The sequence below is a fragment of the Uranotaenia lowii genome, chromosome 3, assembly GCF_029784155.1.
Source record: "Uranotaenia lowii strain MFRU-FL chromosome 3, ASM2978415v1, whole genome shotgun sequence".
NCBI lineage: Eukaryota > Metazoa > Arthropoda > Insecta > Diptera > Culicidae > Uranotaenia > Uranotaenia lowii.
Window position 1 is genome coordinate 276,380,820 of NC_073693.1, and position 21,946 is coordinate 276,402,765.

A 21,946-nucleotide genomic window follows, 5' to 3' on the forward strand; every position below is an offset into this window, starting at 1 on the left:
ATATTTACAAGCAATTTATCGGTATCGAGAGCAATGATGGGTCCAAGTCCTCGAAAATCGCTTTGGGAATTGAAACAGATTTCCAATGAATGGAACCTTTCGTGATTCTACCTTCGGAAATCTTCCACACTCACGCATGTTTATCGAAAGTTAAATGCCCCATTCCAGCCGGCGAGCTTTGATCTTTTCAAGCGTCAAAACTGTTTACAAATTGGAGGACATTTTCCGGATCCAATCGGAAGGGTCATCGGCAAATCAAAGGTCAGCACGAAGGCCACCGAACCCAATCGGGAAGGTTTTACCAAACCAAATTGTTGGCCGGACAAATCGATTGACAAACCGAAAAAAGAGCTCAAAAGAGCAGCATAACATCGTTTTATTTTGTATTTTTGATCACCGGCCCGAAGGGAAACTTTGTTACGAAATCCTGGGAAATCATTTGTCAATAGACCTTCAAAATAAAAAAAAATCCAGGAACCAGACAAACAAATTCCAATCAAATTAAGCTGACAAATTCGACAACACAAAGCAAACAAACAAAAACCCATCCGGATAAAAAAAAATCAGGGAAAAAATAGAATAAAAACCGAACAGACAACGCTTTTTTAATTGACAACAACTTATTCAATCAAATAAATTAAAAAAATGTTTCAAAATCGCATTCCTGATTCAGATTTCAGGTTCTAAATTCGAATTCAGTTGTCCTATTCCAAATTTCGGAATCACGTTTCAAATGCAAGGTTCAGATTTCAGATTCAGATTTCAAAATCAGATTTCAGATTCAGATTTCAGATTCAGATTCAGATTTCAGATTCAGATTTCAGATTCAGATTTCAGATTCAGATTTCAGATTCAGATTTCAGATTCAGATTTCAGATTCAGATTTCAGATTCAGATTTCAGATTCAGATTTCAGATTCAGATTTCAGATTCAGATTTCAGATTCAGATTTCAGATTCAGATTTCAGATTCAGATTTCAGATTCAGATTTCAGATTCAGATTTCAGATTCAGATTTCAGATTCAGATTTCAGATTCAGATTTCAGATTCAGATTTCAGTTTCAGATTTCAGATTCAGATTTCAGATTCAGATTTCAGATTCAGATTTCAGATTCAGATTTCAGATTCAGATTTCAGATTCAGATTTCAGATTCAGATTTCAGATTCAGATTTCAGATTCAGATTTCAGATTCAGATTTCAGATTCAGATTTCAGATTCAGATTTCAGATTCAGATTTCAGATTCAGATTTCAGATTCAGATTTCAGATTCAGATTTCAGATTCAGATTTCAGATTCAGATTTCAGATTCAGATTTCAGATTCAGATTTCAGATTCAGATTTCAGATTCAGATTTCAGATTCAGATTTCAGATTCAGATTTCAGATTCAGATTTCAGATTCAGATTTCAGATTCAGATTTCAGATTCAGATTTCAGATTCAGATTTCAGATTCAGATTTCAGATTCAGATTTCAGATTCAGATTTCAGATTCAGATTTCAGATTCAGATTTCAGATTCAGATTTCAGATTTCAGATTCAGATTTCAGATTCAGATTTCAGATTCAGATTTCAGATTCAGATTTCAGATTCAGATTTCAGATTCAGATTTCAGATTCAGATTTCAGATTCAGATTTCAGATTCAGATTTCAGATTCAGATTTCAGATTCAGATTTCAGATTCAGATTTCAGATTCAGATTTCAGATTCAGATTTCAGATTCAGATTTCAGATTCAGATTTCAGATTCAGATTTCAGATTCAGATTTCAGATTCAGATTTCAGATTCAGATTTCAGATTCAGATTTCAGATTCAGATTTCAGATTCAGATTTCAGATTCAGATTTCAGATTCAGATTTCAGATTCAGATTTCAGATTCAGATTTCAGATTCAGATTTCAGATTCAGATTTCAGATTCAGATTTCAGATTCAGATTTCAGATTCAGATTTCAGATTCAGATTTCAGATTCAGATTTCAGATTCAGATTTCAGATTCAGATTTCAGATTCAGATTTCAGATTCAGATTTCAGATTCAGATTTCAGATTCAGATTTCAGATTCAGATTTCAGATTCAGATTTCAGATTCAGATTTCAGATTTCAGATTCAGATTTCAGATTCAGATTTCAGATTCAGATTTCAGATTCAGATTTCAGATTCAGATTTCAGATTCAGATTTCAGATTCAGATTTCAGATTCAGATTTCAGATTCAGATTTCAGATTCAGATTTCAGATTCAGATTTCAGATTCAGATTTCAGATTCAGATTTCAGATTCAGATTTCAGATTCAGATTTCAGATTCAGATTTCAGATTCAGATTTCAGATTCAGATTTCAGATTCAGATTTCAGATTCAGATTTCAGATTCAGATTTCAGATTCAGATTTCAGATTCAGATTTCAGATTCAGATTTCAGATTCAGATTTCAGATTCAGATTTCAGATTCAGATTTCAGATTCAGATTTCAGATTCAGATTTCAGATTCAGATTTCAGATTCAGATTTCAGATTCAGATTTCAGATTCAGATTTCAGATTCAGATTTCAGATTCAGATTTCAGATTCAGATTTCAGATTCAGATTTCAGATTCAGATTTCAGATTCAGATTTCAGATTCAGATTTCAGATTCAGATTTCAGATTCAGATTTCAGATTCAGATTTCAGATTCAGATTTCAGATTCAGATTTCAGATTCAGATTTCAGATTCAGATTTCAGATTCAGATTTCAGATTCAGATTTCAGATTCAGATTTCAGATTCAGATTTCAGATTCAGATTTCAGATTCAGATTTCAGATTCAGATTTCAGATTCAGATTTCAGATTCAGATTTCAGATTTCAGATTCAGATTTCAGATTCAGATTTCAGATTCAGATTTCAGATTCAGATTTCAGATTCAGATTTCAGATTCAGATTTCAGATTCAGATTTCAGGTTCAGATTTCAGATTCAGATTTCAGATTCAGATTTCAGATTCAGATTTCAGATTCAGATTTCAGATTCAGATTTCAGATTCAGATTTCAGATTCAGATTTCAGATTCAGATTTCAGATTCAGATTTCAGATTCAGATTTTAGATTCAGATTTCAGATTCAGATTTCAGATTCAGATTTCAGATTCAGATTTCAGATTCAGATTTCAGATTCAGATTTCAGATTCAGATTTCAGATTCAGATTTCAGATTTAGATTTCAGATTCAGATTTCAGATTCAGATTTCAGATTCAGATTTCTGTTTCAGATTTCAGATTCAGATTTCAGATTCAGATTTCAGATTCAGATTTCAGATTCAGATTTCAGATTCAGATTTCAGATTCAGATTTCAGATTCAGATTTCAGATTCAGATTTCAGATTCAGATTTCAGATTCAGATTTCAGATTCAGATTTCAGATTCAGATTTCAGATTCAGATTTCAGATTCAGATTTCAGATTCAGATTTCAGATTCAGATTTCAGATTCAGATTTCAGATTCAGATTTCAGATTCAGATTTCAGATTCAGATTTCAGATTCAGATTTCAGATTCAGATTTCAGATTCAGATTTCAGATTCAGATTTCAGATTCAGATTTCAGATTCAGATTTCAGATTCAGATTTCAGATTCAGATTTCAGATTCAGATTTCAGATTCAGATTTCAGATTCAGATTTCAGATTCAGATTTCAGATTCAGATTTCAGATTCAGATTTCAGATTCAGATTTCAGATTCAGATTTCAGATTCAGATTTCAGATTCAGATTTCAGATTCAGATTTCAGATTCAGATTCAGATTTCAGATTCAGATTTCAGATTCAGATTTCAGATTCAGATTTCAGATTCAGATTTCAGATTCAGATTTCAGATTCAGATTTCAGATTCAGATTTCAGATTCAGATTTCAGATTCAGATTTCAGATTCAGATTTCAGATTCAGATTTCAGATTCAGATTTCAGATTCAGATTTCAGATTCAGATTTCAGATTTCAGATTCAGATTCAGATTTCAGATTCAGATTTCAGATTCAGATTTCAGATTCAGATTTCAGATTCAGATTTCAGATTCAGATTTCAGATTCAGATTTCAGATTCAGATTTCAGATTCAGATTTCAGATTCAGATTTCAGATTCAGATTTCAGATTCAGATTTCAGATTCAGATTTCAGATTCAGATTTCAGATTCAGATTTCAGATTCAGATTTCAGATTCAGATTTCAGATTCAGATTTCAGATTCAGATTTCAGATTCAGATTTCAGATTCAGATTTCAGATTCAGATTTCAGATTCAGATTTCAGATTCAGATTTCAGATTCAGATTTCAGATTCAGATTTCAGATTCAGATTTCAGATTCAGATTTCAGATTCAGATTTCAGATTCAGATTTCAGATTCAGATTTCAGATTCAGATTTCTGTTTCAGATTTCAGATTCAGATTTCAGATTCAGATTTCAGATTCAGATTTCAGATTCAGATTTCAGATTCAGATTTCAGATTCAGATTTCAGATTCAGATTTCAGATTCAGATTTCAGATTCAGATTTCAGATTCAGATTTCAGATTCAGATTTCAGATTCAGATTTCAGATTCAGATTTCAGACTCAGATTTCAGATTCAGATTTCAGATTCAGATTTCAGATTCAGATTTCAGATTCAGATTTCAGATTCAGATTTCAGATTCAGATTTCAGATTCAGATTTCAGATTCAGATTTCAGATTCAGATTTCAGATTCAGATTTCAGATTCAGATTTCAGATTCAGATTTCAGATTCAGATTTCAGATTCAGATTTCAGATTCAGATTTCAGATTCAGATTTCAGATTCAGATTTCAGATTCAGATTTCAGATTCAGATTTCAGATTCAGATTTCAGATTCAGATTTCAGATTCAGATTTCAGATTCAGATTTCAGATTCAGATTTCAGATTCAGATTTCAGATTCAGATTTCAGATTCAGATTTCAGATTCAGATTTCAGATTCAGATTTCAGATTCAGATTTCAGATTCAGATTTCAGATTCAGATTTCAGATTCAGATTTCAGATTCAGATTTCAGATTCAGATTTCAGATTCAGATTTCAGATTCAGATTTCAGATTCAGATTTCAGATTCAGATTTCAGATTCATATTTCAGATTCAGATTTCAGATTCAGATTTCAGATTCCGATTTCAGATTCCGATTCCAGATTCAGATTTCAGATTCAGATTTCAGATTCAGATTTCAGATTCAGATTTCAGATTCAGATTTCAGATTCAGATTTCAGATTCAGATTTCAGATTCAGATTTCAGATTCAGATTTCAGATTCAGATTTCAGATTCAGATTTCAGATTCAGATTTCAGATTCAGATTTCAGATTCAGATTTCAGATTCAGATTTCAGATTCAGATTTCAGATTCAGATTTCAGATTCAGATTTCAGATTCAGATTTCAGATTCAGATTTCAGATTCAGATTTCAGATTCAGATTTCAGATTCAGATTTCAGATTCAGATTTCAGATTCAGATTTCAGATTCAGATTTCAGATTCAGATTTCAGATTCAGATTTCAGATTCAGATTTCAGATTCAGATTTCAGATTCAGATTTCAGATTCAGATTTCAGATTCAGATTTCAGATTCAGATTTCAGATTCAAATTTCAGATTCAGATTTCAGATTCAGATTTCGGATTTCAGATTTAGATTTCAGATTTCAGATTCAGATTCAGATTTCAGATTCAGATTTCAGATTCAGATTTCAGATTCAGATTTCAGATTCAGATTTCGGATTTCAGATTTAGATTTCAGATTTCAGATTCAGATTTCAGATTCAGATTTCAGATTCAGATTTCAGATTCAGATTTCAGATTCAGATTTCAGATTCAGATTTCAGATTCAGATTTCAGATTCAGATTTCAGATTCAGATTTCAGATTCAGATTTCAGATTCAGATTTCAGATTCAGATTTCAGATTCAGATTTCAGATTCAGATTTCAGATTCAGATTTCAGATTCAGATTTCAGATTCAGATTTCAGATTCAGATTTCAGATTCAGATTTCAGATTCAGATTTCAGATTCAGATTTCAGATTCAGATTTCAGATTCAGATTTCAGATTCAGATTTCAGATTCAGATTTCAGATTCAGATTTCAGATTCAGATTTCAGATTTCAGATTCAGATTTCAGATTCAGATTTCAGATTCAGATTTCAGATTCAGATTTCAGATTCAGATTTCAGATTCAGATTTCAGATTCAGATTTCAGATTCAGATTTCAGATTCAGATTTCAGATTCAGATTTCAGATTCAGATTTCAGATTCAGATTTCAGATTCAGATTTCAGATTCAGATTTCAGATTCAGATTTCAGATTCAGATTTCAGATTCAGATTTCAGATTCAGATTTCAGATTCAGATTTCAGATTTCAGATTCAGATTTCAGATTCAGATTTCAGATTCAGATTTCAGATTCAGATTTCAGATTCCGATTTCAGATTCAGACTTCAGATTCAGATTTCAGATTCAGATTTCAGATTCAGATTTCAGATTCAGATTTCAGATTCAGATTTCAGATTCAGATTTCAGATTCAGATTTCAGATTCAGATTTCAGATTCAGATTTCAGATTCAGATTTCAGATTCAGATTTCAGATTCAGATTTCAGATTCAGATTTCAGATTCAGATTTCAGATTCAGATTTCAGATTCAGATTTCAGATTCAGATTTCAGATTCAGATTTCAGATTCAGATTTCAGATTCAGATTTCAGATTCAGATTTCAGATTCAGATTTCAGATTCAGATTTCAGATTCAGATTTCAGATTCAGATTTCAGATTCAGATTTCAGATTCAGATTTCAGATTCAGATTTCAGATTCAGATTTCAGATTCAGATTTCAGATTCAGATTTCAGATTCAGATTTCAGATTCAGATTTCAGATTCAGATTTCAGATTCAGATTTCAGATTCAGATTTCAGATTCAGATTTCAGATTCAGATTTCAGATTCAGATTTCAGATTCAGATTTCAGATTCAGATTTCAGATTCAGATTTCAGATTCAGATTTCAGATTCAGATTTCAGATTCAGATTTCAGATTCAGATTTCAGATTCAGATTTCAGATTCAGATTTCAGATTCAGATTTCAGATTCAGATTTCAGATTCAGATTCAGATTTCAGATTCAGATTCAGATTTCAGATTCAGATTTCAGATTCAGATTTCAGATTTCAGATTCAGATTCAGATTTCAGATTCAGATTTCAGATTCAGATTTCAGATTCAGATTTCAGATTCAGATTTCAGATTCAGATTTCAGATTCAGATTTCAGATTCAGATTTCAGATTCAGATTTCAGATTCAGATTTCAGATTCAGATTTCAGATTCAGATTTCAGATTCAGATTTCAGATTCAGATTTCAGATTCAGATTTCAGATTCAGATTTCAGATTCAGATTTCAGATTCAGATTTCAGATTCAGATTTCAGATTCAGATTTCAGATTCAGATTTCAGATTCAGATTTCAGATTCAGATTTCAGATTCAGATTTCAGATTCAGATTTCAGATTCAGATTTCAGATTCAGATTTCAGATTCAGATTTCAGATTCAGATTTCAGATTCAGATTTCAGATTCAGATTTCAGATTCAGATTTCAGATTCAGATTTCAGATTCAGATTTCAGATTCAGATTTCAGATTCAGATTTCAGATTCAGATTTCAGATTCAGATTTCAGATTCAGATTTCAGATTCAGATTTCAGATTCAGATTTCTGTTTCAGATTTCAGATTCAGATTTCAGATTCAGATTTCAGATTCAGATTTCAGATTCAGATTTCAGATTCAGATTTCAGATTCAGATTTCAGATTCAGATTTCAGATTCAGATTTCAGATTCAGATTTCAGATTCAGATTTCAGATTCAGATTTCAGATTCAGATTTCAGATTCAGATTTCAGACTCAGATTTCAGATTCAGATTTCAGATTCAGATTTCAGATTCAGATTTCAGATTCAGATTTCAGATTCAGATTTCAGATTCAGATTTCAGATTCAGATTTCAGATTCAGATTTCAGATTCAGATTTCAGATTCAGATTTCAGATTCAGATTTCAGATTCAGATTTCAGATTCAGATTTCAGATTCAGATTTCAGATTCAGATTTCAGATTCAGATTTCAGATTTCAGATTCAGATTTCAGATTCAGATTTCAGATTCAGATTTCAGATTCAGATTTCAGATTCAGATTTCAGATTCAGATTTCAGATTCAGATTTCAGATTCAGATTTCAGATTCAGATTTCAGATTCAGATTTCAGATTCAGATTTCAGATTCAGATTTCAGATTCAGATTTCAGATTCAGATTTCAGATTCAGATTTCAGATTCAGATTTCAGATTCAGATTTCAGATTCAGATTTCAGATTCAGATTTCAGATTCAGATTTCAGATTCAGATTTCAGATTCATATTTCAGATTCAGATTTCAGATTCAGATTTCAGATTCCGATTTCAGATTCCGATTCCAGATTCAGATTTCAGATTCAGATTTCAGATTCAGATTTCAGATTCAGATTTCAGATTCAGATTTCAGATTCAGATTTCAGATTCAGATTTCAGATTCAGATTTCAGATTCAGATTTCAGATTCAGATTTCAGATTCAGATTTCAGATTCAGATTTCAGATTCAGATTTCAGATTCAGATTTCAGATTCAGATTTCAGATTCAGATTTCAGATTCAGATTTCAGATTCAGATTTCAGATTCAAATTTCAGATTCAGATTTCAGATTCAGATTTCGGATTTCAGATTTAGATTTCAGATTTAGATTTCAGATTTCAGATTCAGATTCAGATTTCAGATTCAGATTTCAGATTCAGATTTCAGATTCAGATATCGGATTTCAGATTTAGATTTCAGATTTCAGATTCAGATTTCAGATTCAGATTTAAGATTCAGATTTCAGATTCAGATTTCAGATTCAGATTTCAGATTCAGATTTCAGATTCAGATTTCAGATTCAGATTTCAGATTCAGATTTCAGATTCAGATTTCAGATTCAGATTTCAGATTCAGATTTCAGATTCAGATTTCAGATTCAGATTTCAGATTCAGATTTCAGATTCAGATTTCAGATTCAGATTTCAGATTCAGATTTCAGATTTCAGATTCAGATTTCAGATTCAGATTTCAGATTCAGATTTCAGATTCAGATTTCAGATTCAGATTTCAGATTCAGATTTCAGATTCAGATTTCAGATTCAGATTTCAGATTCAGATTTCAGATTCAGATTTCAGATTCAGATTTCAGATTCAGATTTCAGATTCAGATTTCAGATTCAGATTTCAGATTTCAGATTCAGATTTCAGATTCAGATTTCAGATTCAGATTTCAGATTCAGATTTCAGATTCCGATTTCAGATTCAGATTTCAGATTCAGATTTCAGATTCAGATTTCAGATTCAGATTTCAGATTCAGATTTCAGATTCAGATTTCAGATTCAGATTTCAGATTCAGATTTCAGATTCAGATTTCAGATTCAGATTTCAGATTCAGATTTCAGATTCTGTAAATTTATTTTTCGGCATATCGGTGAAAAGTAGTTATGAAATTGATAAAGATGGATAGAGAAGTGAGAAGAAAATTTACAGATGTTGAAAAGAGCGAAAGAGCATTTTTGCGAGGAAACTTATTAACGTACACCATACTTTACCCTGCAACATTTCATTATTTAGGAGAAGTAGTACCGGGATAGAGGTGGCACTACCTTAACCTATACAATGAAATCTGGTTGGTCCGAAGTCTACATGTGGTGAACACGTATACTCCGGACGGGCAAAATATGGCGTACGTTAAGCTCCAGAAAGCTTCCCTATTGCGCGCAATGGTTCTATCGATGCGCTAGCCGTGTTGATATTTCGTTATCACGGCATGAATGCACTGTATGAGTGCTAATCATTAGGGTCAACGGTCCAATTTGGCTAAGCCCGAATTATTTTGAACCATTGATTTGATTTGATTTTTAAAGCCTATTATTATGATTTTTAAGATAAGTTAACCACCGTTAATTAATTTTGTAAATTTATTTTTCGGCATATCGGTGAAAAGTAGTTATGAAATTGATAAAGATGGATAGAGAAGTGAGAAGAAAATTTACAGATGTTGAAAAGAGCGAAAGAGCATTTTTGCGAGGAAACTTATTAACGTACACCATACTTTACCCTGCAACATTTCATTATTTAGGAGAAGTAGTACCGGGATAGAGGTGGCACTACCTTAACCTATACAATGAAATCTGGTTGGTCCGAAGTCTACATGTGGTGAACACGTATACTCCGGACGGGCAAAATATGGCGTACGTTAAGCTCCAGAAAGCTTCCCTATTGCGCGCAATGGTTCTATCGATGCGCTAGCCGTGTTGATATTTCGTTATCACGGCATGAATGCACTGTATGAGTGCTAATCATTAGGGTCAACGGTCCAATTTGGCTAAGCCCGAATTATTTTGAACCATTGATTTGATTTGATTTTTAAAGCCTATTATTATGATTTTTAAGATAAGTTAACCACCGTTAATTAATTTTGTAAATTTATTTTTCGGCATATCGGTGAAAAGTAGTTATGAAATTGATAAAGATGGATAGAGAAGTGAGAAGAAAATTTACAGATGTTGAAAAGAGCGAAAGAGCATTTTTGCGAGGAAACTTATTAACGTACACCATACTTTACCCTGCAACATTTCATTATTTAGGAGAAGTAGTACCGGGATAGAGGTGGCACTACCTTAACCTATACAATGAAATCTGGTTGGTCCGAAGTCTACATGTGGTGAACACGTATACTCCGGACGGGCAAAATATGGCGTACGTTAAGCTCCAGAAAGCTTCCCTATTGCGCGCAATGGTTCTATCGATGCGCTAGCCGTGTTGATATTTCGTTATCACGGCATGAATGCACTGTATGAGTGCTAATCATTAGGGTCAACGGTCCAATTTGGCTAAGCCCGAATTATTTTGAACCATTGATTTGATTTGATTTTTAAAGCCTATTATTATGATTTTTAAGATAAGTTAACCACCCGTTAATTAATTTTGTAAATTTATTTTTCGGCATATCGGTGAAAAGTAGTTATGAAATTGATAAAGATGGATAGAGAAGTGAGAAGAAAATTTACAGATGTTGAAAAGAGCGAAAGAGCATTTTTGCGAGGAAAACTTATTAACGTACACCATACTTTACCCTGCAACATTTCATTATTTAGGAGAAGTAGTACCGGGATAGAGGTGGCACTACCTTAACCTATACAATGAAATCTGGTTGGTCCGAAGTCTACATGTGGTGAACACGTATACTCCGGACGGGCAAAATATGGCGTACGTTAAGCTCCAGAAAGCTTCCCTATTGCGCGCAATGGTTCTATCGATGCGCTAGCCGTGTTGATATTTCGTTATCACGGCATGAATGCACTGTATGAGTGCTAATCATTAGGGTCAACGGTCCAATTTGGCTAAGCCCGAATTATTTTGAACCATTGATTTGATTTGATTTTTAAAGCCTATTAGCACTCATACAGTGCATTCATGCCCTAATGATTAGCACTCATACAGTGCATTCATGCCGTGATAACGAAATATCAACACGGCTAGCGCATCGATAGAACCATTGCGCGCAATAGGGAAGCTTTCTGGAGCTTAACGTACGCCATATTTTGCCCGTCCGGAGTATACGTGTTCACCACATGTAGACTTCGGACCAACCAGATTTCATTGTATAGGTTAAGGTAGTGCCACCTCTATCCCGGTACTACTTCTCCTAAATAATGAAATGTTGCAGGGTAAAGTATGGTGTACGTTAATAAGTTTCCTCGCAAAAATGCTCTTTCGCTCTTTTCAACATCTGTAAATTTTCTTCTCACTTCTCTATCCATCTTTATCAATTTCATAACTACTTTTCACCGATATGCCGAAAAATAAATTTACAAAATTAATTAACGGTGGTTAACTTATCTTAAAAATCATAATAATAGGCTTTAAAAATCAAATCAAATCAATGGTTCAAAATAATTCGGGCTTAGCCAAATTGGACCGTTGACCCTAATGATTAGCACTCATACAGTGCATTCATGCCGTGATAACGAAATATCAACACGGCTAGCGCATCGATAGAACCATTGCGCGCAATAGGGAAGCTTTCTGGAGCTTAACGTACGCCATATTTTGCCCGTCCGGAGTATACGTGTTCACCACATGTAGACTTCGGACCAACCAGATTTCATTGTATAGGTTAAGGTAGTGCCACCTCTATCCCGGTACTACTTCTCCTAAATAATGAAATGTTGCAGGGTAAAGTATGGTGTACGTTAATAAGTTTCCTCGCAAAAATGCTCTTTCGCTCTTTTCAACATCTGTAAATTTTCTTCTCACTTCTCTATCCATCTTTATCAATTTCATAACTACTTTTCACCGATATGCCGAAAAATAAATTTACAAAATTAATTAACGGTGGTTAACTTATCTTAGATTTCAGATTCAGATTTCAGATTCAGATTTCAGATTCAGATTTCAGATTCAGATTTCAGATTCAGATTTCAGATTCAGATTTCAGATTCAGATTTCAGATTCAGATTTCAGATTCAGATTTCAGATTCAGATTTCAGATTCAGATTTCAGATTCAGATTTCAGATTCAGATTTCAGATTCAGATTTCAGATTCAGATTTCAGATTCAGATTTCAGATTCAGATTTCACTTCAGCATTTCATTGGTCGGTTTTCAATATCATTTTTACCATTTTTATCAATTTTCTTTGATTTTTTATAATATTTGTTTTTTTGGCATTTTTGTTATTTTTGTCATTTTTGTTATTTTTTTTAATTTTTGGTAAATGTGTGATTTATATAATTTTTGTATTTTTTTGTTAATTTTAGTAATTATTGTTAATTTTGTCATTTTTGTATTTTTCGAGTTTTTCTTTTAAATTTTTGTGTTTTTTATAATTTTTCAAATATTGATTTTTTTGTAATTTTTAAAATTTTTGCAATTCTTTTAATTTTTGTAATTTTTGTAATTTTTGTAATTTTTGCAATTTTTGTAATTTTTGTCATTTTTGTAATTTTTGTAATTTTTAATTTTTGTAATTTCTGTAATTTTTGTAATTTTTGTAATTTTTGTAATTTTTGTAATTTTTGTAATTTTTGTAATTTTTGTAATTTTTGTAATTTTTGTAATTTTTGTAATTTTTGTAATTTTTGTAATTTTTGTAATTTTTGTAATTTTTGTTATTTTTGTAATTTTTGTAATATTTGTATTTTTTAAAATTTCTGTCGTTTTTGCAAATTTTTGTTATTTTTGTCAAATTGTCATTTTTGTCATTTTTGTCATTTTTGTCATTTTTGTCATTTTTGTCATTTTTGTCATTTTTGTCATTTTTATCATTTTTGTCCTTTTTTGTCATTTTTGTCATTTTTGTCATTTTTGTCATTTTTGTCATTTTTGTCATTTTTGTCATTTTTGTCATTTTTGTCATTTTTGTCATTTTTGTCATTTTTGTCATTTTTGTCATTTTTGTCATTTTTGTCATTTTTGTCATTTTTGTCATTTTTGTCATTTTTGTCATTTTTGTCATTTTTGTCATTTTTGTCATTTTTGTCATTTTTGTCATTTTTGTCATTTTTGTCATTTTTGTCATTTTTGTCATTTTTGTCATTTTTGTCATTTTTGTCATTTTTGTCATTTTTGTCATTTTTGTCATTTTTGTCATTTTTGTCATTTTTGTCATTTTTGTCATTTTTGTCATTTTTGTCATTTTTGTCATTTTTGTCATTTTTGTCATTTTTGTCATTTTTGTCATTTTTGTCATTTTTCTCATTTTTGTCATTTTTGTCATTTTTGTCATTTTTGTCATTTTTGTCATTTTTGTCATTATTTCATTTTCAACATTTTGTTTTCTTCCTTTTGTTTATTTTGTCAATTTTGTTTTTTCTACCTTTATTTATATTGTTTTTTTTTTCTTTATTTACGTATTTCGGCTCATATGTGGATTAAGTTTATTTATTTATTTTGAAAATTTGTCTATTTTTGCACTTTTCTAATCTATAAAACTGACAAATGCTCAAAAGATCAGATGAACAAATGAACAAATGAAAAAATGAACAAATGAACGAATGAACAAATGAACAAATGAACAAATGAACAAATGAACAAATGAACAAATGAACAAATGAACAAATGAACAAATTAACAAATGAACAAATGAACAAATGAACAAATGAACAAATGAACAAATGAACAAATGAACAAATGAACAAATGAACAAATGAACAAATGAACAAATGAACAAATGAACAAATGAACAAATGAACAAATGAACAAATGAACAAATGAACAAATGAACAAATGAACAAATGAACAAATGAACAAATGAACAAATGAACAAATGAACAAATGAACAAATGAACAAATGAACAAATGAACAAATGAACAAATGAACAAATGAACAAATGAACAAATGAACAAATGAACAAATGAACAAATGAACAAATGAACAAATGAACAAATGAACAAATGAACAAATGAACAAATGAACAAATGGACAAATGAACAAATGAACAAATGAACAAATGAACAAATGAACAAATGAACAAATGAACAAATGAACAAATGAACAAATGAACAAATGAACAAATGAACAAATGAACAAATGAACAAATGAACAAATGAACAAATGAACAAATGAACAAATGAACAAATGAACAAATGAACAAATGAACAAATGAACAAATGAACAAATGAACAAATGAACAAATGAACAAATGAACAAATGAACAAATGAACAAATGAACAAATGAACAAATGAACAAATGAACAAATGAACAAATGAACAAATGAACAAATGAACAAATGAACAAATGAACAAATGAACAAATGAACAAATGAACAAATGAACAAATGAACAAATGAACAAATGAACAAATGAACAAATGAACAAATGAACAAATGAACAAATGAACATATGAACAAATGAACAAATGAACAAATGAACAAATGAACAAATGAACAAATGAACAAATGAACAAATGAACAAATGAACAAATGAACAAATGAACAAATGAACAAATGAACAAATGAACAAATGAACAAATGAACAAATGAACAAATGAACAAATGAACAAATGAACAAATGAACAAATGAACAAATGAACAAATGAACAAATGAACAAATGAACAAATGAACAAATGAACAAATGAACAAATGAACAAATGAACAAATGAACAAATGAACAAATGAACAAATGAACAAATGAACAAATGAACAAATGAACAAATGAACAAATGAACAAATGAACAAATGAACAAATGAACAAATGAACAAATGAACAAATGAACAAATGAACAAATGAACAAATGAACAAATGAACAAATGAACAAATGAACAAATGAACAAATGAACAAATGAACAAATGAACAAATGAACAAATGAACAAATGAACAAATGAACAAATGAACAAATGAACAAATGAACAAATGAACAAATGAACAAATGAACAAATGAACAAATGAACAAATGAACAAATGAACAAATGAACAAATGAACAAATGAACAAATGAACAAATGAACATATGAACAAATGAACAAATGAACAAATGAACATATGAACAAATGAACAAATGAAAAAATTAGCAATTCATTCATTTTTTTTTTCAAAAATAAAACATTCAAACTGGACCTTTTTAAACATTTTCTTTGTTTTTTCCAAAAAACTGCACCAAAAAGGACAACATTATTGATTGATATATCTTTTTGTCGTTGCAGCACCATCAACCCGATCCTGTACAACGTGATGTCCCACCGCTATCGGGTCGCATTTCGGGAGACGCTCTGCGGTCGAAAGCGCGGATTCGGAGCCGGATTCGCCCGAGATCAATCGAGCTTCCGGGAAACTACCATTGACATCAATGCCGGATGCGAGAACTCGAAACTGGTAAGCTTCTGGAAAGTTCCCACCAACCTACCACTTTTGAACTGAACGAGAGCGAGGGTGTCAAACATTTCCCAGTAGGTGGCCTATTGACTGTTGGAAGATTAATTACTTTCGTGGGGTTTTCCGGGTTTTTTTTTGCTGTTTTTTTTTGTTCGCAGAAGCGAAGTAATGTGACACCGATCTAGTAAAGTCATCTGGAAAACAATTCCAACGATTGGTAATTGTTATTTTATGTTTCGAGAAAAGAATTCTTACCTTCTAGAAGACTGTAAAGAGCAAATTAATTCCCAAATCATGCACAGAGCTCACCCACAGTTGGGCGGTCTCTGATCCAATTTAGCAAATCCCATAACGTACAAATGTGAGGGAGCTCGTACTTTCTTAGAAATCTCTTTAAGATGAGAACAAATCGGTAACGTTGAAACTCTCAGTCAGGTAAAACAGGACGGAAGCCGAAGGAAGATTAAACTACTAATAACCATATGTGAAATCTGACGAGTGTGTGTCTAAGATATGGATGATTGATGAGATTTCTAGGACGACGGCGAAATATCGGAAAAAGAAAATACAAGCATCGGGTTTCAGATTTCCCCCGACGATGGCTTCCAGTTTGCGATTTTCATTATTCTTTCTCATTACGTCGGATTATAAATCAGCTTTTTCCGCCTTAATGTCGAGTCATATGTGTGTAAACCGATTGGAATATTACGTCTCAGAGAATCAGTACTGACTGGGGATTGTGAGTGAGCTTCCTGTATGCTGCAGGATAAAATCAAGTCTGCGGTTACAGTTTCAGAAATTTCTTTAAACTTTTGACCCAAACTTTCTTTTGCTGGGTTTTTTTTTTTTTTTAATTGAGCAGGGAAAAGCCCCCGGGAGTTGGTTACTTTCAAGACCATTCTCCCGAAGGCATAAAACCTCCTCACTTTTTATTCATTTTTTTTTTTAGTTATTTTGTTTGCATAATACAATTGTAAAGTTTAACAATATTTCTTTTCTTCACTTTTCATAATTTTAATTTTTTCAGTTTTTGGGTGGTGGTTAGCGGCATGCGGCGGTTGTGGAGGGTGACGGCGGTGGTGGTTGTGGCGGAGGTGGCTGGTGGAGAGGGCGAGATAAAAATGGTTTGTGGCAATTAGTGACAGTAATCTTCCAAGTGAGGAACTTGACATTTTCTGAGCCTCCAGTGAGATTACTCTCTGTTAAGGAGGCTTTGGAGAATTGGTTGATCTGTAGCTGGTACAGCGATCGAGTTTGTTTTTAAAACTTTACACTAGAAAGTTAGGTAAATTAGTCCTCAGGTGGACTGTAACTTGTCGTTTGAAACTGGCTCTATTTTTTATGAGTTTAAGGTGTTGTGGTAGACTGTTGTATTTCATTTTGCTAAAATACTCAGGAGATCTCTTCATATGCTCGGTGTTCGCCCTTATTTGTGTTAGATTTCCTCTCGAACGTGTTGGAAACCTATGATCCTGGTACAAAAGTTGTTTGTTGTGGTGGAACAGCGGATTGTGCAGCAGGTTGTGGATCTGTACGATACTCTGAAGTTCTCTTAGTGCGGCTATAGGTAGAATAGACGGCGATGCATCTTGGAACAAGCGAAGCGTGCCGAAAAGTCTGGATTTTTTATAGACCGCCTTGAGACATCTATTTTGCATAGCTTGTAGTGATCTTATATTGGTTTTTCTTGCGGCTCCCCAAATGGGAACCATGTATTGCAATTTAGATTGCACAAATGCATGATACAGGCAAATAAGATTTTTGGTAGGAACGAATCTCGATATCTTCCACATTATGCTGTGTATAGCACTAAGTTCCTTCCGTAATCGTTCTATATGGACATCCCATTTGATATGCTCATCAAAGATTAGCCCGAGGTACTTGAAACTTTGGACCTTTTCAATCACCGTTTGGCCAACTTGGAGGTGGCTATGACAGTCGATTGGTCGATTTGTTGATTTGAAGATGATGTATTTAGTTTTATCAAGGTTCAGAGACAGTAGGTTGGCGTCGAAGTATCCTTGTAGGGTAACGAGATCCTCTGACATCTGAGATATTATTCTGCTAACATCAGTGTGTTCATACGACAATGAAGTGTCGTCAGCAAAAAGTCTAGGTTTACCATTTAACTGAAGTTTGTTTAAATCGTTTACGTACAGGATGAACAGGAGGGGCCCCAAATTGCTGCCTTGAGGAACTCCAACAGGTAGGTTTCCTAGATCGCTTGTCGTGCGGTTGATTTGCACAAACTGTCTCCTATTCGTGAGATAGCTTGCAAAGAGAGAATTCGCTACACCCCTGATTCCATGCGCATCCAGTTTCTTGAGCAGTATCGAATGGTCGATCGTATCGAACGCCTTCTTTAAATCAAGGAACAATACTCCCATGAATTTTCGATGATCAAGGGCAGTGTGAATATCGTCGACCAGTTCGGTCGCTGCAGTTAATGTGCTTGAGCCTTCCCGGAACCCGTATTGATAGCTATACAACAAATTGTGTTGTTTCAGGTATTGCGTAACACGAGCTGCAAGAAGTTGTTCCAAAATCTTGCTAAAAACCGATAAAACCGATATTGGACGGTAGTTACTACAGCTCGTCTTTTTCCCCGCTTTGAAAATTGGAACGACACGTGCAGTCTTAAGAAAATCTGGGAATTCCCCGGTCCGAACACATTCGTTGAACAGATCCCTCATTAACGGTGCTAGGATACTGTGATGAGCTTTGACAAATTGCGTGGTGATCCCATCTGGTCCCGGACTTTTTGAGGAATCAAGTTTGTTTATGAGGACAATAAGTTCTTGTTCGGTTGCTGGTCGTAAGTAGATACTGCTGTGGTGGTTGACTGCTGAAGTGTGATTTGTGTGAGAATTTCTTGGGATTGTAGCCGCTAGTTGAGTTCCAATATTACAGAAAAAATTATTGAACGCATTAGCTATGGGTTTGGATTCTGATGTAATAACTCCATCCAATTCTAGTTTAACTTCTTCGCCTTGTGACTCATTTCGCCCTACCAAATCGTTCAAATGTTTCCACATCGTTTTTTGATTTGATTTGTTGAACAGTTTGTGGAAATATTCTTGCTTCGCTTTTGCTTTGGAACGTTGTAGTTTTTTTGAGACGTGCAACAGAAGGTCCTTCAAGCCTCCGTTAGCAGGAAATTTTCTACATCGGGTAAGAGCACGATCTTTAATTTGCATCAGTTTCCACACATCGAACGACATCCATGGGCAGTATCCTCTAACTGTTGCTTTAATAGATACTGTTCTCGAGTACCTATTTTTCAGAACATTATATAAGTCTATCGCTTTGTTAAGTTTTTCCGAGGGATTAAGCGCTTGTAATTCATCAAATTCAACTCGAAAAGCGGCATTCAGTTGTTCGTGCTGGGTGATTACTTTTTCCAGCTTTCGGTGCATTAGAGTTTTTTTTCAAATTTATCGTTGTAAGAATCAAACTATGATCACTAATTTCAAGCGGAAGTGTTTCATTCAAAGTTTGCTCTACAATAGAATCCGAGCAAACAACATGGTCTAGTATGTTGCTACTGGCTGGACGAGTTATGTGCGTGTTGGTCACACAACAACCGTAACATTTCAAAAGGTCTACGTACCGCTGAACATTGGGGCAAGTTGCATGATTTATTGGGATGTTGATGTCTCCAACCATTAGGAACTTTGAGGTGGGCTTAAGGGATGCAAGTACAGAGTCAAGTTTGTCGAACAATAGCTGTGAGTTTTGAGAAGGTGGTCGGTAAACAGCGTGGATATCGATAGGTGAACCTCCAGGTTCAAGGCGCAAGTGAATAAAATGAAAACCTTCAAAATGCGTGTTTTTAACTTCCGAAACTACAAGTGTTTCTTTAACCAGAACAGCGAGACCTCCACTACTAGAATCAGGGCGGCAGGAAACGAAACTACGATATCCATTTATACAGGCGAAGTGTTTTCTATCTTCTTTCAACCAGGTTTCTCCCAACACTAAGATATCAACAGTTGCTGGGAATTTTTCTAGGAACATCCTAATGAAATCCAATTTGTTCGGATCATTGAGGCCTCTGATATTAAGTTGTAGTACTCTTAAAAAATGTTGATTATTTTTATTTCGGCTATTATTATTCAAAGAATCCATTGAGTCATGCAATATATTTCGATTTTTATTATCCATTATTGACTTAAGATCTAGGTATCAGCGTAAACGGTTTAATACAATAATCAATTGCCTCCTGCTCCAGTGTTAACCCGTTTTGGTGATGACATTTCCGGCATAGTGGCGTTAGATGCTTCCATATCAATCGAATGATTCAAAGAACGTTTCTTGGTAGACCTAGCAAGGTTACGAATATCATTCCTGCTTCCAATCTGCTCAATTTTACCCCCTTCATGTCGTCTAAATAGAATTTTGCCATCTCGACCAGGCCAAACAAATTTGATTCCAAGCTCATCCTGCAAATTCTTTGTTTCCGTCAGCAACTCTTTTCCAAGATTAGTTAAATCATCTCGGATTGAAACTTTATTGGATGACCCCGTAAAAGCTTCGTCGATTTGCGCCGCTTTCAAGACTCCATGTTCACGCTTTTTTTGAAAGAGTAGCTCCTTGGTAGTAACGCATTCGAAGGAAAGTAGGATTGGTGTGGTTCTGTTCGAAGGATATTTGCTTACTAGTCGTCTGGCCTCGGTAATTTCACCTTCTTTCAGGGGACAACCTATAGCAGCAGCCATTTTGTGAACAGTATTCAATGTGTTTTCGTTTGCACTTGTCGGAAGCCCGACCACCACTGCATTTTTCTCTAGAGAAGTTCTATTTGCCTTGTCTAACTCCATTTCTAGTTTTTCTACCTTGTTCGACAAATCGCTATGTGGTAATTTTTTCGTGCTCCGTGAAAATTTAGCAACATAATAGTTTAAACAGCCAAAAAAATCGTGAAATTGTGCATAAAATCGAGAATTTATCAATTCCGGACACAATTCAGTGCAATGAAATCTTTACCTGTGGAAAAATGGAGTGATGTTAGATAATGAACAAAGTGTGATTTTGTGAATTTTATTTCCAAACGACGAGACGATGGTGCTGGCGCTATGCCCTCCGGATCAGCCGAGGAGAAATGCTCAGTTGGAAGAGCCTAAGGACTGAACCAGCGAGTTGTACTACTGCATATTGCAGATCAATCTTTAAGATAAGTAGATAATTTTATATTTTATGTTGTTGCAGTCTCATAGCCCAATTTATGGTTCATAAGAAAATTGATTATTTCACTTGATAAATTAGAAAATTAGACAACAAAATTTTCCCTTTGGAAAAAATGTCACGCCACGAAATATTTCAAGATCTAATTGGAATACTTGGAAACTTGAACGCAAGTTGCCATGCAAGAAAAAGCTATTTGAGCAACTTCGAACGGTACTATACTTTTGCAGCAATTTAGGCGTTTTGAAGATGTGCTCAAAATAAATCTTTGGACAATTGATCAAAGTAATGAGCAAGTAAATTAACAGTTTTTTTAAAAATGCGAGGGAACTTTTCGAATTTTATTTTAATATAGATTCATGCAATTGATCGGTAATCGATTCTGAAGTTATCAAGCAATTATTACAATTTGCTTGGTTTTAAATCATGTTAAGTGTTTGAAAATGGTCCAGGCTCAATAACATGTTAATGATAAACACTACCACTTCTCAATTGTTTATAATTAGTTATATGTATTTAACGTCAGCTCGTGGGTTAGTCAAAAAGAAACCCTGGTCTTTTTAGCTGTAAAATATGCTCAAAATTTACCGTTAAAAATTTACAATTCTTGAAATAATGTGACATATATATAGAGAAACTGTCCTTGCGACATCAAGCATTGGACTAGATCGAATCGGCTTTGCATCACCGAGAATTGGAACAAACCTAATTGTAACAAAATACGCTTAACTTTTCTGTTTCCGACAAGGGGACCAACCAACATATGTTTATTTTGAAACTTTTCAATTATTTTTATTTTCAGTGTTAATAATATATGTACATAATGAGTACTTGACATATTAGAAGCATCCGTGTGTTGGAAGGC

At 33.3% G+C, this 21,946-nt stretch overlaps 1 protein-coding gene across 1 annotated transcript in view; it reads left to right on the forward strand.

Annotated features, from left to right (window-relative positions):
- Window positions 1–21,946, forward strand: part of LOC129756435 (neuropeptide SIFamide receptor-like) — a 328,841-nt gene that overhangs the window by 269,035 nt on the left and 37,860 nt on the right. Inside the window, exon 9 of the mRNA XM_055753311.1 lies at window positions 15,729–15,897. Coding sequence (XP_055609286.1) covers window positions 15,729–15,897 — 169 coding nt within the window. The remainder of the gene's footprint in view (window positions 1–15,728; window positions 15,898–21,946) is intronic.